The sequence below is a fragment of the Rhinolophus hipposideros genome, assembly GCF_964194185.1.
Source record: "Rhinolophus hipposideros genome assembly, chromosome: 3".
Classification (NCBI taxonomy): domain Eukaryota; kingdom Metazoa; phylum Chordata; class Mammalia; order Chiroptera; family Rhinolophidae; genus Rhinolophus; species Rhinolophus hipposideros.
Window position 1 is genome coordinate 53360712 of NC_138049.1, and position 27347 is coordinate 53388058.

Consider the following 27347-nt stretch of genomic DNA (forward strand, 5'->3'; position numbering starts at 1 on the left):
CTTTTCTTTCTTTCTCTTGCCTGATTCCTCTGGCTAGGACTTCCAATGCTATGTAGAAAAGCAGAGGTGGTAGGAGACAGCCCTGTCGTGTTCCTGAACATAGAGCAAAGGGCTTCAGTTTTTCCCCTGTTAATTATGATAGTAGCTGAGGGTTTGTCATATATGGCCTTTATCATGTTGAGGTATTTTCCTTCTATAGCCATTTTCTTAAGTGTTTTAATCGTAAATGAGTGTTGTATCTTGTCAAATGCTTTTTTCTGCATATATTGATATAATTATCTGATTTTTGTCCTTTATTTTGTTTATCTGGTGTATCACATTGATCGATTTGCGTATGTTGAACCATTCTTGTGCTTCTGGGATGAACCCCACTTGGTTGTGATGTATAATCTTTTTAATGCATTGTTGCATTTGGTTTGCTAGAATTTTGTTTAGGATGTTTACATCTGTGTTCATCAGAGATATTGGTCTATAATTTTCTTTTTTGTGTTATTCTTACCAGGTTTTGGTATCAGGGTAATGTTGGCCTCATAAAATGAGTTAGGGAGTATTGTATCTTCTTAAGGTTTTTGGAAGAGTTTGAGTAGGATTGGTATTAGATCCTCTTTGAATGTTTGGTAGAATTCACTAGTGAAGCCATCTGGTCCCCGACTTTTGCTTTTGGGAAGGTTTTGAATGACTGATTCAATTTCCTTACTGGTGATCGGTCTGTTTAGATTTTTCAGTTCTTCATGATTCAGTCTAGGAAGGCTATAGGTTTCTAAGAACGTGTCTTTTTTTTTTCTAGGTTATTGAATTTGGTGGCATGTAGTCCTTCATAGTATTCTTGGATGATCCTTTGTATTTCTGTGGCATACACATTAACTTCCCCTCTTTCATTTCTAATTTTGTTTGTGTCTTTTCTCTTTTTATCTTAGTGAGTCTAGCCAAGGAGTTGCCAATTTTGTTAATCTTTTCAAGGAATCAGCTTTTGTTACATTAATTTTTTGTGTTGTCTTTTTCTCTATTTCATTTAGTTCTGCTCTGATTTTTATTATTTTCTTCCTTCTGCTGACTTTGGGTTTCATTTGTTCTTCTTATTCTAGTTCCTTAAAGTGTAGCTTGAGGTTATTGATGTGGGATTTTTCTTCTTTCTTGAGGTAGGCCAGTAATGATATAAATTTCCCTTTTAAAACTGCTTGTGCTCCATTCCAAAAATATTGGTGTCTTTTCATCATCATTTGTTTCTATGTATTTTTTTAATCTCTCTTCTTATTTTTTCTTTAACCCAGTGTTCTTTAAAAGTATGTTGTTTAATCTCCACGTATTTGTGGTTTTTCCTGCTTTCTTTTTGCAATTGATACCTTATTTCAAAGCCTTGTGATCAGAGAATATGTTTGAGATGATTTTGATCTTCTTAAATTTGCTGAGGCTAGTTCTATGTCCCAATATATGGGACTTCCTTGAGTATGTTCCATGTACGCTAGAAAAGAATGTATAATCTGGTGTAGCAGGAAGTGCTCTATAAATGTCAGTTATGTCCATTTCATATAATGTGTTATTTAGGGCTGCTATTTCATTATTTGCTGTTTCAATGATCTATTCATAGCTGTCAATGATGTATTTAGGTTCCCTACTATAATTGTGTTTTGGTTGATTTCTCCCTTTAGTTCTGTTAGTAGTTGCTTAGTAGTTGCTTAGTATATTTCAGTGCTCCCTGATTGAGAGCATAAATATTGGTGATTGTTACGTCTTCTTGTGTAGTTCCCATTATTATTATGAAATGTCTATCTTTGTCTCTTGTTACCTTTTTTATTCTCAAGTCTGTTTCATCTCATATCAGTATGGCTACACCTATTCTCTGAATACCATTTGCTTGGGGTGTCAGTTTCCACCCTTTCACTTTGAGTCTGTATTTGTCCTTGTAGCTGAGATGTATCTCTTGGAGGCAGCATATGGTTGGGTTTAGTTTTTTTAATTCAATCTTCTATTCTGTGCTTTTTTATTGGTGAGTTCAGTCCATTTACATTTAGGGTGATTATTGATATATAAGAATTTCCTATCATTGTATCTCTAGCTTTTTGGTAGGATGGCGTCTCCATTGTTTCTTTGCCTTTTTGTTGCTATCTGTTATGCCAGTGTGGCGATATTCTATGATTTGTTCCTCCATTTTTTCTTTTTTTATGTTATATATTTCAGTACTGGATTTTTTTTTTTTTTTAGTGTTTACTGTTAAGTTTATGTAAAACAAAGTTTCATACTTAGAGTATTCCATTTTCTTCAGTATGCTTACTTTATCCATTTTCTTGTGCCAGTTCAGGCCTTTGCTCTCTCCCATTTTATATTTTTATTGTCACAAATTATCCCTATTTATGCTGTGAGTTGATTTCTGCACTGCAGTAGCAAGTTGTCCTTTTTCTCTGTTTTATTTATTTGTTTTTTCCTAGTTTACCCTGTATGTTATGTTTAAATGTATAATGTCCTATTTGGTGTAGGGGTTGCCATTTCCTGCTTCTGACTGTTCATAATACTACTCATGGTATTATATTCTTTTGCTTTTTTGTTTCAGGTCGAATAGGCTCCTTCAGTATTTCTTGTAGTGCAGGATATGTGTTAGAAAATTCCTTCAGCTTCTGTATGTCTGGAAAGGTCCTATTCCTCCTTCATATCTAAAAGATATCTTTGCTGGATATATTATTCTTGGCTCATAATTTCCCTCCTTCATTATTTTGAATATTTGATTCCACTCCCTGCTTGTTTGTAGAGTTTCTGCTGAAAAATCTGATGATAATCTAATGGGCTTTCCTTTGTAGGTTACTGTCTCCTTTTCCCTGGCTGCCTTGAGGATTCTTTCTTTGTCATTAATTTTTCACAGCTTCAATACAATGTGTCTTGGAGAAGACCTGTTGGGATTGAGGTAATTTGCTTCTTGGATTTGAGGATCCAGTTCTTTCCACAAGTTTGGGAAGTTCTCGTTGACTATTTGTTTGAATATACTCTGTGTTCCCTTCTCCCTTTCTTCTCCTTCTGGTATGCCCCTGATAGAGTCAGGAAGTTCTTATAGAGTTCTTTCATTTCTTTTAACTCTCAGGTCTCTCTCTTCTTTGATCTGTGTCATTTCCAGGTTTCTCTCTTCGATGTCACTGATTCTTTCCTCCATCTGGTGAACTCTTATTACCTAAGCTGGCTATTATTATCTTTTTTTTTTTAAGGACTGAAATAAATAAATACATAAATAAATAAATAATTAGACTAATTTCTGTGAAAATATATTTTTGAAGTCTTGAAATAAAGATGATACAAGCTTTAAAAAAGTAAATATATGGAAATTCAGGCACTGAAATACTGCTTTGTGTGTGTGTGTGGGGGGGTAGCTTTGGCCTCCCTTTTTCTTTCCTTTCAACACATCTATCCAGCCATTATACAAATATTTATTGAGAAAGGGATCACCTGAGTGTAGCTAGAGAAAAGGTTTGAGCACTGAGTTTAGGGGCACAACAATGTTTAAAGGATAGCAGGATGAGGAGGCATCAACTGGAGAGGAAAGTGCTAGTAATGTAGGAGAAAAACCAAGACATATTGGTGTCTTGGAAGCCAAGTGAAGCAACTGTATCTAGAAAGGCTGGGTGGAAAACTACTGAAGGATCAAACAAGTACTGAAAAGTAACATTGAATTTGGCTATGTTGAGGTTGTTTGTGATCTTAATAGCTCTTTTGGTGGAACAGTGGAGAGAAAAGACCTGTTGGATTGGCATTTTTCCCCTAGATAGGGAGCCCAGAGGTGGGGTGTTACTTGAAGGGGGCTGTGGATTCAGCAGAGATTTTTCAATGTGGGAGCTGTTACAGCATATTTTTAGGGTTAGGAAATGATCCAGTAGAGAAGAAAATGTTACTGATACGAAGAGAGGATACAGTTTCACTCCAGCAACATTATCACTGTATCCCCACTGAATAAATTTTTCTTGAATAAATGAATTAATGAATGGATAAAAGCATTTTACCACCTGCATATACATTTTTTTAACAGAGCTGAATTAAAAGTGGGATGAAGAACACTTAAGTTAATACCTCCTTTTTCAGATGTTTATGAGAATTAATTTGGTTTCAGCATTCCTTGGTTAAATTACCATCTTGAAATTTCCTTTTTTTCACCTTGATCAACCTGGTGTTTCTCAGTTCTTTGAAGCTGCCCTTACAAATGGTCTATTAAGTTGTGTTACTACTCCGGACTTGTCTAATCTTATTTTGTGTTCATTTTTACCATTTAAACTTTTAAAAAGTTGGTACCTATTTCAAAAATTGAAGACCTTTTACATACTGTTACCCCTCATTTAAGAAGATACAATGTTTGCCAGAGAGTGAAAGAAAACAGAGTTTTAAATGTTCAGATTAGGGTTCCCAAATAAAGTACAGGATGCAGAATTAAATTTGAATTTTAGGTAAACACCAAATAATTTTTTAGTATAAGTATGTCCCATGCAAGTATGTCCCAAATACTAAATGGGACATATTGTACTACGTTATTTGTTGTTTACCTGAGATTCAAATTTAACTTTATATCCTATATTTTTATCTGTTAAAACTGGCAACTGTAATTTGGAGGAAAAGTTTGTATGAGTCTTACTCTGAAAGTATAAACACAAAGTAAATTATCAGAGTTTAGTTCTCTTGAAAACGTAGTCCTGACAGTATAGTCAGGCACAACCAACTCTGCTGATCAAGAAGAAGAAGGAGGTATCTTAAGAAACTGATATTGTATGCCTAGATATTTTTAGAGAATATAAATTGAACACAGAGAGAGCACACAAACCAAGGACAAATGAAAGAAAATTAGTAAGAACAGGGATGCATATTCTTGAAGAAACATTAAGTTTAGCAAAAACAGTCTTTAAGCTATATTCATCAGTCTGTTTCCTGGGGCAAGTGCTAGGACATTAACAAAGAGAAAATAGGTTTATTTAAATAATCTGCTTCCATCTTTCATGCTAAGGAGGATGGAGGATAGACTCTGGATTGGAATGGCAGAACTGACTTGGGTTAAATGGACTAGAAGCACCCTGTGGGTGGGAATATTAAAGAGCACCCACACGTTCACTGTTCAGATGTTCAGTCTCTAATAAGCTAAGAGTTTTCAGGTAGTGTTTAAAACGTAATCAAAACTTTTAATTATAGAATATTTCAAGAATGTGGAAAATTTCAGAAAATAATGGAACGAACATTGTTGTGAAGATTTAACAAATATTAATTTCTGCCTATTTGTTTTAGCTCTTTGTCTTTTGAAAACTATTGCTAATTTTTTTTTTCTTTTGTACTTCTATCTTCTCTCCCTCAAATTACTACTTGAAGCTTGTGTATATAGTTCTCATGCGTGTTTCTCCATATGTGTTTCTGTGGGACAGGATATAAACCAAGGCATAAGGAGGGGGTGATGGGAAGAAATGGGACTGGTTCACTTGGTGAAGAAAAGACTTACAATAGGATGACAGATACCGTCAACTATTTGGAAATCACTTAATGTCAAAAAAAGTGCTTAAATTGGATAATGTTACTGACATTAGGCAGTACAGATAATTTTTTTAAAAAGTACTCTAAGTTCAGAAAGCAACATCCAGATTTAGTGACAGTTATTTTATGGAAAAGTTTATAAAACATTGAAAAACATCATTGTTCAACCTGTACAGATTCATTTTTATTAAAAAGTCAAATATGATTTTCTAATATCTTCACTATAAAAATTAACTAGCAATCCTTAGAGAAATGATTACATTACAATTTGAAAAATTAAGCACATGTGCTGTAATTTTAAAAACATCAGAGAAAGTGAATTTCAAAAATGTTTTGATGCATTTTGAAGTATGGTGTTTCAGTAATTCAATTTTAAAAGTTGGAGGTGTCATTGACAACATCTGTTTTTCTTCTGAGTTGTAGCATCTATAATTTATTGCTGGGAAAAATCGCTTAAAAGTTAGAATAGAAGAAAGAATGATCAGTATGGGCCTAATCCTTTCAAACATCTTTCAGTTTAGGAAGCTGTGAGTAACAACAGAGTATGGAGTCTGATACGGAAGTGACAGTTCCTAGCTTAGAGCAAAGCACAGAAAAAAACATTTTTGTAGACTATATTTGTCAGGGTATACTTCTGAGTGATGTAACTTATATAAAGGAAAAAGTACCCTGCTTCTATAAGTGGTTAAGTTTTTATTCGTAAATATTGAAACAAGCATTTCAGATGAGAATGTTAAATATGGTCACGGCAGTACATACTTTCAGAAAGATCAAGTAAAGCACGATGTAGGGCATTGTAGCACATTAGAATTCTTACTATCTACGTATTCTAATTCATAATGCCCAATGAATTACATGTTTTTATATTTTTACTTAGCACATTAATTCACTTGAGTCCTGATTTTAGTGTTTAGTTTTTCTCTGCTTGAGAGAGAGAAGTAGAGAGATGTCATCTGCTATTACCTAGGTGTGCCAACTAACTTCTTTTACATAGTATCAATGGTAGGACTTTTGAAGAATTTCTCCTATTATACACAAACCAATAGTAAGTGAAGATTAAGGCAATCATACCCTTTGATAAATATGTTTTTGGGACTTGGAGTATATAATTCTAATTGGGTGTAAAACCTTGATTTAGATTTCACAGTTGCAGAGCTCATATTCAGGAATGTAATGGTGCTCCATGTAATTGTGGTGCAGAGAAACCAGTGTACAAGGTCAGGAAAACCCTTTCTCTAAACAGCTATGGCTGGTTCCAGAGCGTCGCTAGAGTTTTGGTTTGGTGTATGGGGCACCTCTTGAGAGGAGTTATTCACGGTTTCAATTCAGGTTAATCTTTTCAAGGCTTATTAAGGGACAGGCATACATTTCTTGGGTCTGTTTTTCAGAGGCTCATAAACTGGGGTAGAATGAGAGTTTTTCCTTGCTCAGATAATCTGGGCCAGGACCTGTTCCACTGGATCAGTGTGGGGAGAAAGAAAATACGCACTGCCCAGCATGTAGGGGTCTGCTCCATGTGTTCTCTAGAGTAATGTATGATCCTTGTAGGATATTCTTTCTGACTATTTTTGTTCTCATCTGGTGCTGATATGTTATTTTAGCTACTTGTTTTCCAAGGGCATTTAAAGGAAAAGCTTTGCTTAACTTACCCTTTGTTAAAAGTAAAATTAATATAACTGCGGGGCTCTTCTGTAATACAAAGACATTTTGGTTTATGATTATGAGCCTGTCTAAGTTTCTTCCCCTCATTTGAGTGGGAGATGTGGAGTTAATATAACTAAGCTAGTCGTTGGGGGGCTAAATTAGAGAATAAGAACCTCATGTAAATTTTGTTTTTAATAAACCGTTATATATTTTGATTTATATGAAAAGTATATATGTGTGTATTTATCTTTGCCTTGCTTTCTCTGTTCTCCATGCTCCAAGTGTGTTTCCTGATTTGATTGGAAACTGTTCAAGAGCAGTTGCTTTTTGCTTAAGAATGAGTTAGGATCTAAAGTGAACTTGTTGGGTGGAAAACATGAATAATTAAAATTTCCCTTGAATATCCCTCGGGAGGACACCCGGTTGCCACACCATGGTGTCTCGCAGTATGTCCTACGCAGCCATGTTTTTCCTCCAGACTTGAATCCTATGACAGTTTCTTCAGATGAGCCAGGTGAAAAAGTTGGCTTGTGTTTGATTGCCATGTTGTGTGATTTTTTAGAAAGGGAACATAGTTTTAAACATTGGAGTCATGCAATGTAGCAATATGTTCACAGTTTGAGATGCATGTGGTGATTGAAACAAATTAAGGGAGCACCACATTCTTGTTTCTTATTCTCCATTTACTCCAGAAAATGTATTCAGTGTGTGAAATAGGGGGCAGAATCACCCGTATTGTTTTTGTCTGTCTATACCTTTTATTTGGCCTATTGTATTTGATTCAAATAACTAAATGTGCCTGTGATGTGACTCCACAGCATTAACTAATTGGTAGCAATGAGGTACAATGTCAGTAAGGAAAAAAAGGCAGAATTTCTCTAGGATTTACCATGGAATGTCACCCCCTTTTCAAGTGGTATAATAGTGGATTACGTAGACAATGCTGATATTTTCTGAATTCTGATCTTGACAGTGCCCCATCTCAGTGCCTGCCATCTGATGTGCTGAATCAGAAAGTTGGGGGTGAATCAGAAAATGGGATGGTGGGGCTCAGCAACTTGAGAACCCCTCCAGCTGACTTTGATGCGTACTAAAACTTCTTCTCTGTGCTCTCCACTGACTCCTGCTTTCATTTCTTCTTACAAATGTTCCAGAAAGTATGTTATCTAGGAAAGTCCAAACATGATTCTCTGAATCATCTCATTTCCAGAAATGCTCTCCAAGATTCAATCCCAATAGGTAGTTGAAATTTAAACTGGATCATTCTACTTTTCTGATTGAAATTCTTCAGTGTGACACAGAGAATTCAACTGTGTTTTTCCCCTAGCCATTCTGGTATCATTTCCTTACTAAATTGCAAAGCAGTCATCTATGTTTTTTGCTTTATCTTTCTTGTTTCTGACTTATAATGTAATTTGATTTTGCTCAGAAAATATGACCTCCTTGGGGGTCAGCAAACTAATTTGGTTACCCTGAGCCCTGGAATGATTTTTGAACTTTTAAAGTATTGTTAAAAAATAATAGTAAAGCAAAGAATATGTGGCGGAGACTGCGCGGTGGGCTGTCAAACCTAAAATTCCTCTTCCTCTCACTCGTGCGTACTTGCTCTCTCACTCGCTCTCTCATATATATATATTATATATAATTACATACACACGTAATATACATACATATACAGGAAAAGTTTGCTGACCCCTAATCTATATGCTGCTTATTCTTTGGAATTTGTTGAGATTTGCTTTACGTCCTTGTTAATGTACATAGACTGTTTTAAAGTATTGCTAATATACTTGAGAAGAATGTGTATTTTCTAATTATTAAATACAGGTTGTACAGGTTTCTGTATGTGCTCATTAAACTAAACTTACTAATTTCACAGTTCAAGTCCCTTATATGTTTACTGAATTGTTTTTGTTGGTTTGACCTATCCGCAATTGATCAATTACTGAATTTTCACTTTGATGTTGGTCTTTAATGTTTGGAGTCAGAAATTTTTCCAAGTATTAAACTTTGCCGTAACTTAAAGGATATAAGTAATCAAGAAGAACAGAAGGAGGGAATGGTCTGAGACATTGTACATGGCCCTCCTAGTTCTTTCCTTGCCACATTGGTCACACTCTCTTTGACTCAGTAGTCAGTGAGGTTCTTAATTGAAGTTCATGGGTCACTTCACGCTGTGGGAAGTGCCTGGGTTATAAAACATCTCTAGATGTTTAACTATTTTTAACTCTAGAGTGGGATTTCATAAACTCTGCACATTTTAGGCTAGATAATTCTTGGTTGTGGGGAGGCTGTCTTTTGCATTATAAGATGTTTAGCAGCCTCCTATACTCACCAGAAGCCAGCATTACTCCCCCCGCCAGTTGTGACAACTCATAATGTCACCAGATATTGCCAAATGTCCCTTGGGAGTAAAATCATTCGTATCTGAGAACTGAGAACTGTCCTAGACACTCATATAGCTTATGCGACTTTCTCCAGGGAGCCGTGCCTTATAAACCTGTAAATTGTAGTTTTGTTAAAATAAGTCGTCTTAAACCGGGATAACCTCTAAAATTTTCCGTAGATAAGGACTCCCCTATAGTAAATAGTATCAGTCTATTTGTCAGAGGCTAGTTGTTTAGTTGTCAGCATGTAAACAAGGAGATGAGATCAGGTCATCTGACTTCTTTCCCTGACAGTTCTCCCTTCCCTCAGCTGCTTTAATTCTTTCCTCTCCTGTTCTCTTCAGTCTTCCTGTTACCATTATCTTGTTTTCTCCATTTTACTATTTAACAAATAATTATTGAGTGCCAAAAATATTTCAGTACTTTCTTTTTGCTAGGGGAGATCAGTGAAATAAATGTCTTTTTTGTTGTTGTTATGAGCCTTACTCTTTGTTGGGTGACACAACATATAAATAAGTGAATAAGTAAGTAAATGTCAAATATTAACTAATGCTATGAAGAGAATTGAAATTTTGTGCTTTGATAGATGGTAACTGAGAAGCTGCCTATCTTACATTGAGAGGTCAAGAAAAGCCCCTCTCAGGAGCTTTTCTTTATGCCAAGACCTGTGTATCAAGCAGTCAGCTGCCATGAACATCAGAGGATCAATCCAAGCAGAGGGAACCACTAATCCAATTGCATTTAGGTGGAAACATGCTTGGTACTTCAAGAAGAATGTGAAGCGAAATCAGTGAGCTTAAAACAGAAAAGATGGGCAAGTGCTTTCCTCTCTCTGTGTTATTAGTAACACAATATGTGAGGCCTGTACTTTGGAAATCTGTAGAACTCATTTAAGGAATGTTTTAGTAATAGCCACGCACAAGTATTTTTTGTCGTTTCTTTTTTCTTTCACCAAACACAGCCAGTGTGTTATGAAACAAACTTCATTGGTAGAAAAGGTGTCAGGAGAATTTTTCAACATTGGTAGCAATTGCTTTTTAACTAATTGGTTTCTTTTTTCTCTTGTACAGATCAGTGTTTTGAATTTGATTACCACTCCCGCCTCCTCCAAATATATAAATATTATCTTGTTTTGTTTCAGTTTCAGGTTTCTCATTGTATGGATCACTGATTGAGTAATAGATGACTTTACCTCGTCTCACAGGAGCCTTGCGCTCCTTTTCAAATGTCACCAAACAAGATAATTATAATGAAGAAGTGGCTGACTTAAAGGTAAGCTTTTTCAGATGAATACCATTATAGGAAATAGACACATATTTGACATTCTTTTTCTCAGTTCTGTGTGCTTAAAATGGTATATTTTAATATTGTTTGGTGTTCTGCCAAGAAGGGGAATGAGTATACTGATGTTTCCTAATGGGACTGTTTATCTTAAGCACATAATGACTATATTGTGAAAAAGAATAATCAGAACTATAATGTTGAATCCTTTGTTAACTTTTCAGTTGCTAAGGTTCTTGCCCCAGTTAATTTTCTAATTTAATCTGTTAATTTACCTCTGGATCATTTAAGTGTTTAGGTCTCTGATAAAATACTTATTTTTTTAATGTATTTTTTATTTTGTATTAAATTTGTTGGGGTGATCTTGATTAGTAAAATTATTACAGGTTTCAAGTGTACATTTATATAAAACATCACCTATATATCGCATTGTGTGTTCACCACCCAGAGTCAGTTCTCCTATCACCATACGTAGATTTGACCCCATTTTCCTTCTTCTATCACCTTTCCCTCCCCACTTACCCTCTGGTAACCACTAAACTGTTGTCTGTGGCTATGTGTTTTTGTTTCTTTGTTTGTCTTGTTCCTTTGTTGCTTTCAGTTTTATATCCCACATGTGAGTGAAGTCATATGGGTTTTGACTTTTTCTGTTTTACTTATTTCACTTAGCATGATAATCTCAAGATTCAACCATGTTGTTGCAAATGGCAGAATTTCATCTTTTCTTATGGCAGAATAGTATTCCATTGTGTATATATACCACAGCTTCCTTATTTAATGGACAGAAACATGGGAAATATGAATTTTACTCTCTTACACTCAGTTGGTCTCATAATTGACTTTTGTCTGCTCCTTCTAATTGGTTGTGGACTTTATAATCCTGAAGGTATATGAACTTTACATATAAAGGAATGAGCCAAGTGTAGTATATGTAAGAACTGGCCCCATGTTGTTTTTTAAAATAACAACAGTTACTTTGCTGACTCTTTATTTGACTCTATTGTGAATATTAACATTATTTCCTACTAGGTTGGAATTTTATTTTTTAAGCCCTTATGTAGTTTCACAATTAATAACTTCACTTCACAATTGAGACTATGAAGAAAAGATTTATAAGTCTTTAAGTAGGTTTTTCCTCTAAAGGTGATGATAGAGTTTTTGCTACACCCAAGGCAGTTAACCTTCTTTAAGATGTGGGATGTTTTGCATTTTCACAGCAATTAAAATAAGTCTATATTTTATATCATTAATAAATATTGCTATCTTAAAATTGAATTAGTTCCTCTCCTCACCTATGAATTCCCTTTACAGGTGCTTTTATATTAGAGATTCAACAGAAAAGTTTAAAACTTGAAAGTACATACGGACTACATGCTTACCCCATGTCATTTTATTTATTATTGTAGGCTTTAAAACTTTTTTCTTGCCTGAGGGAAGAAAGTGGCAGATATAATGAGCCTTATTTTAATTTAACTTTTTATCTTGGGAAATAGTCAACATATACAAAAGAGAAAGAAAAGTAAGATGAACCTTTATGTACTGTGACACTTGTAACAACTTAATTCAATTAATGGCTAATTTTGTTTCATTTCTACACTTGCCCATTTTCCTCCCCCTAAATCCAGATTAATTAGCTCCATTTTAAATTAGAAAACTGAGAAAAGGAAGTAATAGTGAATTATACAATATCATTGTTACAACCAAGAGGACAATCAGTTTTCTATCTGACTTACTACTTTTTTATTTGGTCAGAAGTTTCATGAAGTTTAATCCATGGATCAAGACCAGTGTTATGAAGTAAAAAAATTACTGCTTTCTGTGTCAGTTCGTGAAAATAGAAAGATTTATAGTCTTAAGAAGAGAGTGTATATAGATAAGAATCTCCTGGATGCCTAACCTGTTCTAGGATCATACTTAGGAAAGCAGTGCTGATTGGAATATATGGAACTCATCATAGGCATCTAATTTTCTTTAAATGTCTTTCATCAAAAAGCATGACATAAAGCTCTTATATACAATATAATCTAAGCTTTGTTAAAAACAAAGCAGAAAATTAAAAAGAGGTATGTGGGATGTTAGCTGTTATCCGAATGGATGTAATGGATGTTATTCGAATGGATGTTATTTGAATGTTATCCGAATGGATGTTATTCGAATGTTATCTGAATGTTGGACTTTATGCTTTTTACTTTGCTATATGCAAATAATTTCATGTTTATTCATTGTGATTAAAGCTGTAAAAAAGCTCTTATTAAGCATATCTTTTAAACAAATGAGATTCTTTTAAATCTTATTTAAATAAGGCTCCTGGGAGCTGTAAATTTGGATGTGAATAGACACAATTTTCAATTCTTGTGGATAGTACCAAGTTGTATAATGTAATGCAAAATATGTGCAGTATATGATGGGTTTGAGAAAATCTTTAACCAGTATGTCCCTTATTATGCTTTGTGTTTCAGGTGAAGCGGTCTAAACTTCATGAACAGATTATAGGTTTGGACTTAACATGGAATAAGATAGTAAATTTTTTGAATGAAAAACTGGAGAAGAATGAAATGCAAAGTGTAAATGAAGACTTAAAAGATATATTGCAGGCTGCAAAACAAATAGGTATAGTTTTGTTTTATTTATTTTTTTTAGAGACCCATTAAAAAATAGATTTGTTTTAAATTATGTACTATAGAGTGAAAGGCCAAAATTTCCAAGCAAGTATTCATAATTATGAAAGACCATCTTATCTATCCAGGAGCTTAAGATAGAGTCAGGGAGGCAGAAGTAAACTAGTAATTATAATACAATCATACATGAGGGATTCATAGGAATTTAGAGTTTGGAAACTACTCTTGCTTGAAATAACGATTGGGTAAATTAAAATTTTGATGTAGCTCGAAGGAACCTTAAAAGCCATGCCACCTAGGACTTAGTGAAGGGCAACACTGAGGCTGAACTTGGCTTCAACTCCTGTCGTGCACTCACATTCTCATTGATTGATTATATTTGAAAGAAATTATAATTAGAGATTATAATACTGTCTGCCTACCACAGGTTGCTCTGCAAAGGTTCAAAACCAAACAAAATAAAACAAAGCCCCTAGGTAAAAAACATGTGAATTTGTTCATTGACCTTTGTCATCGCATTTCAGACTAATAACTAAAAAACATAGTTAACACTATTGTAATTCTGAATTTTTCCAATTCAGGTTTGTACCTACAAAAAGTTCAAAGTGATATACTCTGGCCCTGTATAATTTGACTTCCACCTTTCTCTCTGTATTCCACTCAAAATTCCCCTCACTAATTGTGCATCAGACATGTGTCCTTGTCTCACTTCCTCAAACCCACCAAGTTGGTACCTGTTTTGGGGTCTTTGTAATGTTTCCTGTGCTGAGAATGTTCTTCTATCCTACTCTTAGAGTAGGCTTATCCTTTCTTGGTATTCTGAACTCACCTAAGAAATTATTTCCTTAACAAGACCCTCACTGACCATCAAATCTTAAGTTGTTATCCAGTCACTCAGTATCTTATAACCCTCGGTAACATTTTCTCTATAACATTTATCATGTCCATAACATTTATCTGATATTTACCTGTTTGTTTATTGGCTGTGTTTTGCTACTAGGATGTAGGTTTCATAAGAAGATGATCTTATTTTTCTTGTTCAACACTCTATCCCCAGTTCTTAGAGTAGTGCTTGGCATATTTTGTTTAGAATACTTAACAAAAACAGTAATTAAATATTGAGCTTATTCAGTACTGTGACTAAACTGTTTCTTTATATAAGTGATGTGGAAATTAAGATTAAAAAAGAAAAAGTTACCCTTTAGACTACTTCCTGAATATCTATAAGTCAAACATTATTGTTTTAAAAACCAGTGATTAAACACAAACTTAGGAGTTTCACCTGTTGATTAAAGCTATTAAAAAAGCTCTTATTAAGAATATCTTTATATTCAGATGTGTTTAAGGAATCTATTATTTTGATATGTAATGTCTCAAAACAATATTTTTCATGACAGATAAAATCTTAGGGCTGGATTTACATGCATGCTTTAATATATCTACTTTTCAATGCTGTGTTTCAGTTAAATAACTAGCTTTAGAGAATAGTTATTCAGTTGAATAACTATTAGCTTTAGAGAATAGTTGAACAGTAGTCAGCTACTCTTTCTGAAATCCTGCATTCTTTCCTTTTCTTGTTGTAGTCAGAGGTTAGAGTATAAAAATACTGCTGATACTGGTAATATAATTAAAACTAGCAGCTTTGAAAAGATTAATGCCCTGCTAAAAACGTCTTTGTGATTTCTCTTATACTGCTCTTGCGCCACAGATATTTTTGGTGTTAGTGTATTAAAAAGGTAGAACAGGAGAATAAAAAAGAACAATCACTTATGTTTCAATTGAGTATAATATAGCAGTATGAGGTATTTAAGACCGATAATATTGAGTAGTCAGAATAATGAGTATTTAAAGCTGGAGGGGACATCAGGGAACATCTTGTCCAATCCCTTCATTTTGTGTGTAAAGAAACAGGGTTCATAAAGGTTAAATGAATCCTATGGTTGATTTGTGGTCAAAGTAGGTCTAGACCCAAATTTTGAAATAGAAGCATGATGGAAGTCCTAAATTCTTTCCTTTCCTTATAGTAGAGGTCATTCTGTTAAGTCTACTTTTCAGCTATTCTTAAATTCACTTCCTTTACATACTTACCATGGCCTCAGCTTAAGCTTTTACCATCTCGTGTCTGAACTACTGCAGTAGCCTATTGCCTCAGACTTCCTTTCTCTTTTAACTTTGGTCACTGTGACTAGACTGCTCTTTGTAAAAAGCAAAGCAAAGCTCATTTTTGTTTGCAGCTTATTCTTTAGATCAAATTCCTTAGAATGGGCATAAGAAAAGTTTCTTTGTGAATTGAAACAATTTACCTTTTCATCTCTTTTCCATTCTGTCACACGCAACCTTTACTCTTAACATATGCAGTGTTTACTAATTTTCTCAACAGTGCTTACTGTAGTTTTTTCTTTGTCATTTGTATGTTAAAATAACTTTCCCCATTGTGTTCATCTGAAGTGCTTCTCATCTCTAAAGAAATGGCTTAGGCTTCATTCCTGTCCTCTGTAATTCCTTTCTAATTTTAGTAGACAGTGTTCCATTAGGTTATCATCTATTCCATACTTTTTTAGAGTGCTTCCTCATTGTTTGGATAAGTGTTTATACTTGTCCCCTCCCCGATGGACTGTGAATACCTTAACGATATGACAGGGGGATTCCAGAGATCACAGCGTCTTTGTACTCCACTGCCTAATATGGTGCAAGGGATACAGTAGGTGTTCGATAAATAAAGTGTTGAGAATACAACTAAAAGTCCTATGTGGTTTTTGCTACCTCTGATGCTGTCAATGTCTTGCAGCTGGCAGCTTTTTTTTAAGTATTTTTTTCTCTCAGATTTATATTTAATATAGTCCCATACCTATTTACAATTGTTTTATTCTCCCCTCTAGATTATTGTAATAATAAACCTTAACTTTAGGGAGAAAGTATTATAAATTACTTAAAAATAGTATTCTTGGTCCTTAATCTTTGTTTATCCAAATACTGACTGTAGTCAGTCTCCTTTATGGATTTTAAAAAATAAACATAGTCATATTAACCTCCATTCTTTGAGCAGGTTATGTGCTTCAAATAAAAACATTTTTGAAAATAAAGAGGTCAAGATTGAGAGTGGCAGTCAAAACATGTATCTTGGATTAGGCATGTGTGTCTGTTACTTAGAGTTTTAAATTACCGTTTTAGGAAGTTGATAAGATTTTCACAGTATAGGTAGAAACTAGCATGGAAATCAAGAATGATGGGAAGGTCAGTAGAAAGACCCACCAGTTCCCTAATCATCTAAGGAAATCTCTCACCCAAGGCTACAACACAGTTGTCTAATGAGTGGTTTTATTTTGGTCTAGATACAGGTCAGGACTCAACTAGAACTGAACTAGTTTTTTTTTTCAGTATTCAAATTATTTTGCCATACACAGACGTGTTTGTTTTGCCTTTTCTAATTTACAACCTCTGCTTTATTTGGGTTTTAAAATCTTTATGCATTTTACCTTTAATAACTCTCTTTTACATATGAATCACGTATGAATCAAAAGGTAGGTTGGACAGGAATGACTTATACATGTAATGTGTGGTTTAGGAAATTCGTTATCTATTATGTTTTTTGAGTTGTTGAGGAAATAAGATTTTGTCATGAAAAAAGTGAGGATTCAAAACCAAGGGTGGGAAGCAGTTTATAAAGCAGTGACTTAGAGAAGGAGCATATAAAGAAATTAGCAGGATCTGGAAATTCTGTCTATGAAAGTAAGGGTAGGCATTTAGAATAATAAAGGCCTGTTGTGTATTGGATGTGGCAGGACGTTTTTCAGGAGTATTTGTGAAAAATAGCTGTCTTGAAAATTGTTGATTCTGAAAAAATTCAGAGTTCCACTTCCCATAAATTGGTAAACAGGGTAGTTAGCTGGAAAACTGTAGAATATAAAACTGTTTGACTGCATCAGAATACTTCCAAAGCAATGGAGAAGTACGGGGCCAAGATCTGGGTCCAAAAATAAACCCAGAAAATGTGATCCTGGCATTTGGGCCACTTTTTTCTAGAGATGGCTATCTATTCCAGAAAAAGCCAGATAGAGAAAAGGAGGATGAGAAGATGAGCAGAGATTTTGACAGATTAAAAGTCTAAGATGACAAAATGACTAAAACGAGCAAAAGAGGAAATAGGAAATCTGAATACTTAACTACTAAAGAAATTGAATCTTAGTAATTAAAGACTTTCACACAAAGAAATCTATATGCCTTGATGACTTCACTGGGGAATTTCACATAATGTTATTTAAAAAGGTATGAGGATATTATTATAGATTAAAGGAGGTTATAAGCATATAAAAATCAAATGTAATGTACTATCCTTGAGTGAATCCTAAATTAGAAAAAAATTATAAAGATATTTGGGGGGCCATTGTAGAAATTTGAATACGTACTGAGAGTCTTTAGGTACTGTTAGATAAGATAATGGCATTGTGGCTATGTGAGCAGATATCTAAACTTAGAAGAATGCATGCTGCAGTGTTTATAGTGAAGTAGCATGAAGACTGCAGTACACTGTCAAATGGATCAGTAAAAAAACACACACGTTTCACGTGTGTGAGAGAGAGGGAACACAAGCACACTTGCATGCACAAAAAGTTAATTATTGGATTAATAAATAGGGAAAATAGTGTGATTCGTGTAAAGTAGTAAGGTTTAAAAATCACATGAGTATTCAGTAGATGATGGAAAGCATTTTATGACTAAAATCCAATTATGATAAAAATTCTTAGCAATCTAGGAATAGAAGGGAACTTCCTTAGTTTCATAAAAAGTAGTTACTAAACAAATCTAGAGCAAATATCATTTAATGACTCAGTGCTGAAAAAGCTTCTCATCTGAAATAGGGAATTAGATAAGAATGCCTACCAGCACTTGTTTCTCACTGTACTGAGAGTACTTGCTAATATAATAAGGCAGGAAAAAGAAAGGGTATAACACTTTGAAAAACTGACAGTATTCACACGAATGTGTCTTTAGAAAATGAATTTAGCAAGGTTAGCATAAAAATCAATTTTATTTCTACTTACCAGCAGCAATTTTTTAAAAATGCAATTTACAAAAAACTTAAACAAATCATCCAATACCTAGAAGTGAATTTAACAAAAGATGAGCAATATTTCCTTATGGAAAACTAAAATATTACTGAGAAAAGCTAAAGACCTAAATAAATAGAGTGCTATACAAAGAGTAGCACTGACTATTATAAAGATACTTTTATCCAGATTGGTCTATATACTCAATGTGATCCCAATCAAATTCTCAGCAGGCTAGTGTTTTGAGCGTGTGTGTTTATCTGTAAAACTGACAAGATAATCTGAAAGTTATATAGAAATTCAAAGCCAAACAGCAGCCAGCCAAGTCTACCTTGAAAAGTAAATAGGGAGAACTTATTCTGCCAGATATGAAGACTTATAAAGATCAGTAATTTAGGCAGTGAGGTGTTGGTCCAAGCATAGATAGACTAGTGGGATGGAATAGAGTCCAGGAACTGACCCATGGATAGTAGGGCACTTATTTTATCACAAAGGCCATGAAGTCGTGATACCTGGCTAATTTTTCAGTACATGGTTCTGGATCAACTGGATATACGTTAAAAAAAAAAAAAGTACCTATACAGATAATTGTAAGCACCTTATAAAATGAAACATGAAGCTCAAAACAATCTTCTAAATGATAATGTAGAAGAATATCCTCATGATCTTTGTATATGGAAAAATTTATTAAACAAAATAGTAATCACTCATAAGGGGAATGATTTGTAAATTGATTATATTAAAACTGATAGTTTTTATTTGAGAGTAAAAAGGAAAGTCATAGAGTGGGAGAATATAGTTTCAACATATATAACCCAAAAAGAGAGCTTGTCTCTACATTAAATAAGAACTTCTATAAATCAACATGGAAAGGACAGATGATCCTATATAAAAATGAGCAAGAGCATTGAACAAGCAGTTTACAGAAGATAACTGAATGGCCAACACACATGAAAAGGTGCCCAGCCTTATAATCAGGGCAATGCCACTCAATACATGCCCGTAAGAATGGTCAAAATTAAAAAGACTGATTGACCAGTTGTTGCTCAGGTTCAAGAATGTGAAAAAAGAATTCTCATCCTCTGCTGGCGGTGTAAATTGCCACCACTGCTTTGAATAATTGTTTGGTAATATCTACTGTGGTTGGACAAGTGAAATTTTAAATCTTGGCATATATTGCCCAGTAATATGTACATAAATACCCAATAAAAATGTTTGCACATGTACACAATCCATGGGGGACATTATTTGTAATAGCTTTAAAATAGAAACAACCCAATTCACTGTAAATAATGGCATAGATAGATTATAATATATAGACTACCTTGTAGCAATAAGGAACCATAGCTACATGTAACATTGTAAACGAATCTTATAAACGTAATGTTGACTGAAAGAAGCCAAAGACAAGAGAACAGATTATGTGAACTAGGCATGATTAATCTCTGTTTTCAGAAGTCAGGATAAATAGCTTCTTTTCTGAGGAAGGAGGCTAATAATGCCTGGGAGTAGGTGTAGGAGAAGCTTCTGGGGAGCCGATAATACTGTTTCTGGAAGTACTGGAAGTAATTACCCAAAGTACATATGTATCTTAATTTTGTGATATTTCTTTGAGCTGTACGTGTACTATATATATTCTTGTTATATTCAGTAAAAAATAAAAGTTATGGCTTTTTGTATTATCAGTTTTCATGAAATATTTCAGACTGATAAAAAGAAATATAACAAATACCTGCATTTGTATTCCCCATTAAGCTTAACACTTGGCTATCTTTCCTTCAGATTCTCTTTTTAAGAAATAAAATTTTACAGTATGGTCAGAACTCCCTGCTCAGTCTCTGGGAACCAATATCATAAATATAACATAATTGGTCTTTATTATTCTCATGCCTATTTTTATATTTTATGACATTTATACATTCATGAATATATGTATTCAGCTCAAATACAGTGACAGAGACCAAGTGGGTCTATTTGTTTCATCTGACAAACTCCCACTGTAGGACTCAGCAGCTTTATAATGTTAGAGCCCGAGACTACTAATGACTTGGCTTTTTCTTCATGTTTGAAGCCTTTTGTTCACCATGTCTGCTCCATTGTAGCCATCATATCTGTATTAGACATTTCCTCCTTTATTTTTTTGAGAGTAGATTATGTTGCTAGATTTTATAACAATTGAACCACTTTGCATTCCTGGAATAAAGTCTACTTGCTTATAGTTTATGTGTAGATGGATCCAGTAAGCTAATATTTTGTTTAGAATATTTGCAGTTACATTTTTTGCACCATCTTTATTTCATTTTCAGTTTTAAGTCTTCATAAAATTATTTTCTTATAGTTCAGGACAGTTTCAACTTATTAGTTACTATAGTGGTAGAAATTCAGTTCTGTCATTTACTTGTGGGTAGCTAATTAATATCACTACATCTATTTCCTGATATGGTGTTGATAATTCTTTGTATAGTTGTGCTGTGAAGCGGAAAATGCGTAAAGCCTGGTAAATGGCTGACAGTGAATAATTTTATTATAACCTAGATGTAGCAATAACCATTGTAAATAAATAGTTGTTCTGTATGGTTAAATGTTAGGATAGATGTAGGTGCCCAGTGATGATGTGGTATAAAAAGGGCAGGGACTTTGCTTCTGTAAGTCAGGCAGGAAATCATAGAGAAGGAAACTTGGGACAGAATTAGATTGTATTTTGAATGTTTTGTGGACAGAGGTGTTATATTTTATGTTCATATCACAAGAAAAATTACAAAAGAGCTGAAAAACAGTGAAAATCATAGATGATTTTGCAAATGTATAGATGTGGGGACAGAGCCAGGAGTGCAGTTTCCAGGTTCTCGCCCTCACGTAGAAAGGTGCTGGCTCAGGTGGTAAATGGCCATTAACTGTGATTGGATGACCCTCAGCTGTGGCTAGTTGGCCGTCAGCTGTAACCAGTGAGCCATTGGCCACTAATATAACTGCTGTAGCTATGCTAGCAAAAAATGGGGGGCTAGCAAGAAGATGGTGGCTGAGCTGGCAAGCGGTGGAATGCAGGTTGCGGATTGCAGAAAAGTGGACGGCAGGTTGCAGATAGTGTGGCTCCTGCTTCCTGTGTCTCCAACCCAGCCGCCAGCTAGAATGTAGTGATATGACTCCCCTATCTATGGCTCCTTTTTGGCCTCAGCACGTCCAGCATTCTTATATGGGGAGTGGGACTAGAGACCCCAGATGGGACCCCGCCTGACACTCCACGTGACATTGGGCTTTATAATCAGGCAGTTCAGATTATATGGCAAAACAGCTATAAATTGAATGGATATTGTAGTAGTGGCAATAATTGGAAATAAGATCAACTTTTCACAGTTTGCTTTACTTTATCAGTATATTAGTCTCCATTTACAAGTTATTATAATTCCTTAAGCATAAGAAAATTTACACTGAATTCCATAGTAGAGGCATTTTTAAGATTGCAGTTAATTTTCTTTATATTATTACCAAACATCTGATAAATGGATGCTGCACTGACATGTATACTTTAAATCACCTTTTTATTAAATGTTGTTTTCTTGGGTATTAAAAAAACAGAAACTGCCAGTTAAATATCGGTAAGCTATGTGATTTGTTCAAAGACAGTTTATTTCCTTAGTGATGCTCAAAATAATGGTTTTATTATAAGAAGCTTTTATATAAAATCAAAACTTTTATATTACTGTTTCATTGTTTGGAAAGTGAAGTTGTAGTTTGATGCAGGATTATAGAGGCTGGATGTTGACTTAAAGTCTACAATGTAATATGAATATTAACATTTTGTAATGAATATATGTAAAATTAAGTGACTGACTTGGACTCTTTAATCTCTTGTACTACTACTGTTTTTCTACCAAATACGTTTTTCTATTTGCTTTCCTTTCATTTATTCACCCTAAAGGCAGTAGTTTCTGTAAAAGTATAGGAATAATCTTAACATTTAAGCAATTCCTTCAAATTACTATATTGAATACTTCTTGAATACTTTACCTACTTATTGCAAGGTTTTGCTGGAGATGCTTTGATGTACAAGAGTTACACTCTAAAATAAAAAATAAATGAAGCTCATAAATTATATTAGTGAGCCAATTTTAAATTTATATCACATAAATTGTTCAGTTTATTCCCCCAAAAGCCATATGGTAAATGCTTACATCTATTACTTGCAAGTTCGTTTGATAATTGGTGATTATTTGAAAGATGGTATATAATGCAGAAAGAAAAAAATATCCTTGCTCTTGCAGTCTTATTAGTGTGTTTTATTTAACCTCTCTGAGATTCTCTGTAAAATGAGGAAATACTTGTAAGATTCATGTAACCATTCTAGATACTGTACTTGTTAGAAAAGTACATTAACAAGCACTAGAGGAGAATATGTACAGGGAAAAAAATAGGGGTGTGGGATGTGTATGTTTAAGTTGAATAATTGTTTTGGTACTTTTTTATATGTACTGCTGTCCTAGGAGAGTTGCTGACACAAGTATTTTACATATTTGTAAAAGAAATAATCATAATTATCAATTAAAATATCAGACAATTTCTACTCAAATATAACATGTTTATAATAGTTTGCCTGCCTTGCCAATATTTTTAACAAACAGAATGAGCTTAAATTAACACTGATGCAGGGTTGTATTTTTATATTTACAGTTGCAGGTCAAGTATCAGAGGTCAAGTGGACATTTAAAGTTTGGACATAACATGAAAAAAATAAATTGACTGCTTTGGACATTTCAGTATTAAAGTATAAAAGATATTTGTAAAATATTTTCTACTAACATTGAAATTTTAACTTTATATGTTAAGTTCCTTAACTTTATATGTTAAGGAACTCATTTATTGACAACTTCTAAATTGGACAGTTAGCAATTAAAGATGCAAATAGTTGATGGATATTTTTATTCAATTAAAATTTCCTACTCATCCCTTTTTAAGAATTCTTCAACTATTAAGGTAGGCTATTTTAAAAAGTTACAATTTACAACCCTTTATTAATATTTTGCAATCAAAGGAAAGTATAGAAGTAAATTGTGTGTTGAAGATTTAGTCATCATTCAACTCTGATTTTAAAAATTTGTTTTATAATGTTACAGTAATTATATTTTAGCATTTACTATATATTTTACGTCTCATTTGCTCTCAATGTAACTGTCAAATGCACAAGGCAAGTATTTAGTATTAATGAAAACTATTCTAGTGTATTCTGAGTGTATCTCTTTAAATGTATTGCCTCCTAAGGCCAAGTATAAAAAGCCAGTTTTCTGGTTTACAGTCCCTCTTGTTCGGTGTTTTCTGGATAGATAATTAGGTATTCAAGTGGTTAGGTATCTAGAGTAGCTTCCTTAAAGGTTTGGAGATCCTAAGTTTCAATCAAACTTTTGCCAATTTATTATTTAGTGTAATTTTATTTACTGAGACTTTATATTGAGGATAAAACTAAACTTAAAATTTGTAGTCTTAGAAAAATTAACACAGTCAGTGAGTGGTGTGGAACAGATAGAAAAAACTTTTAGAACTGGGAGCAAATGTTAACCAAAGAGCTTCAACCTTTTATTTTAAAGATTACTGAGTACAAATTGTACGTAAAAAACAAAGGGAAATGAACAAAAAAAAGGGCTTGTTTGTAAACAAGATCCTCAGTTAATCCAACATGCTTAATATTAGATGTAGTGTAAGGAGACGAGAATATGACTACTTATTAATAATTTCCACCCTAGAAGCGCACCACTCTCCTTTTCCAGGGCCTCCCCACTCCTTCCTTCGATGTGGCAAATGTGTACTCGATCAGCAGTACACATTTGATGTGTACTGATGGAGAAGCGGACAAGCGCTTAGGTTTCGCGTAGGTTCCCCCTCTAGTTTGTTGAGGGGAGGTGAGCCTACTACAACTTGGACAAGTCAGATGTCTGATGGCATTTATCCTCTTCAGATTTTTTTTTTATGTTTTACAAATACCTTTCATATATTTCATTCACCAAAAGATCTAGGTAAGCGTTGGCTTCCTGTGCGCGCTACACTAACAAATTTGTGGGACTCCTTTGTCGCTGCCCTGCCTGGAGCCCCAGGTCTCTGCTCCAATCCCGAGCTGCCTTGTCACCCGGGTGGTCTGCTTCCAGCTGGTTTCCTCTGGTGATACGTCATCATTTGCGGACGGAGGTCTGGGACGCGTGTCTCGGCTCGTGTCGTGGAGGACACGCAGACACGCGTGTGTGGTTGCTGGAATGCCGCGCAAATGAAATCCATCACCGCGTGTTTTAGCACCCCAGAGAAATTTATTGTTTTCATAATGCAGTACTCTCTTTGTTGGGTACCCAACAGTGGCAACAAATGCTATTTGCTGGTACTTCTCAAGTATGGAACTTTGAGATTCCCAAGTAGCGTGGCGCAGGGATTCAATTTTTTTAGAAATGGCAACTTGTCCATTCTTAGCAGCCCAACTCAAGGATGTGGTGGAGTAGATTGTACAGAGGAGAGTTAGGAATTCTCCAGCTCTCAAGAGTAACATTTATGAAGCACCATTTTGCAACTAAGATTATAATTTTTAGGGGGTTATAGAAGTAAATACAGTGTAGGTGTATTTTCTTTTTCTTAATTTGGATTAATTAACCATTTTTTTAAAAAGTATTCTAAGTTAGTGGTTTCCAAAATGTGGTGGTCCCCATGTTAGCTTCATCAGCATCTCTTGGGAGTTTGTTAAAAATGCATTTTCTCAGTCCCCTTCCCAGCTGAGTGAATCTGAAACTCGAGTGGAAGCCCCACGATCTAGGTTTTGAACAAGACCCATGGTGATTCTGACTCATATTCTATTTGGTAGTCAATGGTCTAAGGAATGATCAAGTGACCTTCTAATTATAAAAGCAAAAATATCACAAGATGTAGAAAAATAAACATTAATTTCATTTTTAAATTTTCTAAAACTCGTCATCCTGAAAGTATTTTCAGATACAAAGTGCTGAGATATGGCTCTAAACGGCTATATAAAACTGCCATTTTGCATGTTATAGTTAGTAAAACCCATAAAGTCAATGCAGTCAGACATTTCTGAGTTGCGCTGTTTGTCACCCTTCTCTGAATAACATTTTTCTAAAACTTCAGTAGAGGACCATATTAATTACGTGTTAAAATTTAACCTTACCCAACTTTTTTGAGTAATAGTAACTTACGATAAAAGGAAAACATTTTCTAGTGACATTTCTTCACTAAAGCAAGATTTCGTTAAAATCTGTCTTTCCTGAATATCATTCTATACTAGAGATATTTTTACATGGTAAGAATTAAGCCAATTGTGGATAGTTTTGACAGAATGTTTTGATTCATGTGAATCACGATTTATGCTTTCTTAAGGCAGTTACAGTTTAGTATTTTATTATCTTTTTCCCCGAGTTCTAACATTGTTTCATTGTCAAAATAGGAGATGTAATCTTTTGTAATTGTTGAATCAATAAATAAAATTTGTGAAACAGAACAATTTTTTAAAGTTTTTTTATGTTAGTTTCAAAATTTTATAGGTGTAAGTCAATGCTCATTAAAAATTTGAAACCCTGAAAAAATTGATTTTGACCTTTGTAAATGTTTCTATGAGTCTACAATCATTCCTTTTTTTTTTTTTTTTTCCTCCCTATAGTGGACTTATAACTTACTTTTTCTCCCCATTACTATACTGTGGAGGTTATTCTATGGCAAGGTATATGGATCCACTACATTGTGTTTAATGAGTGCAGTATGTGACTTAAAGATGGTTCAACCAGTGACCTAATAATGTTTGTTTAATTTACTTCCACTTACGGTAATAAATTAAGACCATTGATTTATTACTTTATTTCCTAAGGTGATTTTTAAAAATTTGTTTATTTAGTAAACGAGAATTAGAAATAAATCTATTTCTAGGCATTTACAAGGAATCAGTGTGGTATAGTGGAAATAACTTTGTTTAGGAGTTAGAAGTCAGCTTTGAATCTTGATAATAACTAAATATCTGTTTTATCTCTCCCAAATTATTTAACTCTGGATTTCCATTTTAGCATCTATAAGACACAGGTAATTTTGTGAGCAAGAATTGAAATGATTTAATGTCAAAGTTCTTAGTTGTTTTAGAAAAATCCCGAGATACAAAATGATAATGTCTTTACAAAAGAATACATGTTTACAATCTTAAATGTTGAATGAATTTATAAATGTGAATTCCATTTTTGCTCAGACTTTTGTATTCTCAGCTCTGTTGAATTACCTGTAGAATTATCATAGTTCCTAAATATCCGAAAGCTAAGTTTTCTAAGCATGTATAGACTGAACAAATGTACATAAATGCTATTCAGTTAATTAATTTGAAATCACTGTATAATTTATAGAAGATTTTTGTCATGGGTTTTCCTAAATACTAAAAGAATAATATGTCAGATAAGAGTTTTGTAAATTCTTTAAAATCATAAAAATAGACTTCATATTTGAAGAAATTGGAAATAATAAACATACATTGTAAAATTGCTTATCTTCATTCATAAATTATTAGTTTTCTACACATGAGTAAGCATCATGTACAATGAGAAGTTATCAAGGCAAGTGTGGTGTATTGTAAAAATATTAGTCTGGTGTCATTGAAGCCTGAATTTAGTTTAATTCAGCAAATCTCTGTTGAGGCACTACTTTGGCCTAGATACTAGTGTGTTAATTATATTACTATAATAACTTCACCAGTATTACTTTAGGTAAGTCACATTGACTTTTGAGCCTTCTGAAGACTGAAATTCTTTTTTCTGCTCTAAATATTTTTTTGAATTCTATGACAAAAATAGTTGTTGGTGGGGTTTTTTTGTTGTTTTTTATTTGAGAAAATCAGGTATGATAAATTAATGCCTTAAATTAGGGCT

At 33.9% G+C, this 27347-nt stretch overlaps 1 protein-coding gene across 2 annotated transcripts in view; it reads left to right on the forward strand.

Annotated features, from left to right (window-relative positions):
- ASCC3 (activating signal cointegrator 1 complex subunit 3) overlaps positions 1–27347 on the forward strand; it is a 303631-nt gene that overhangs the window by 4721 nt on the left and 271563 nt on the right. For both annotated transcript variants that reach the window (XR_013992773.1, XM_081040509.1), the window contains exons 2-3: positions 10657–10787; positions 13256–13406. Coding sequence is in view for 1 of the 2 variants with exons in the window: in XM_081040509.1 (XP_080896635.1) it covers positions 10698–10787; positions 13256–13406 (241 nt within the window). In the remaining variant the exon portion in view is untranslated. The remainder of the gene's footprint in view (positions 1–10656; positions 10788–13255; positions 13407–27347) is intronic.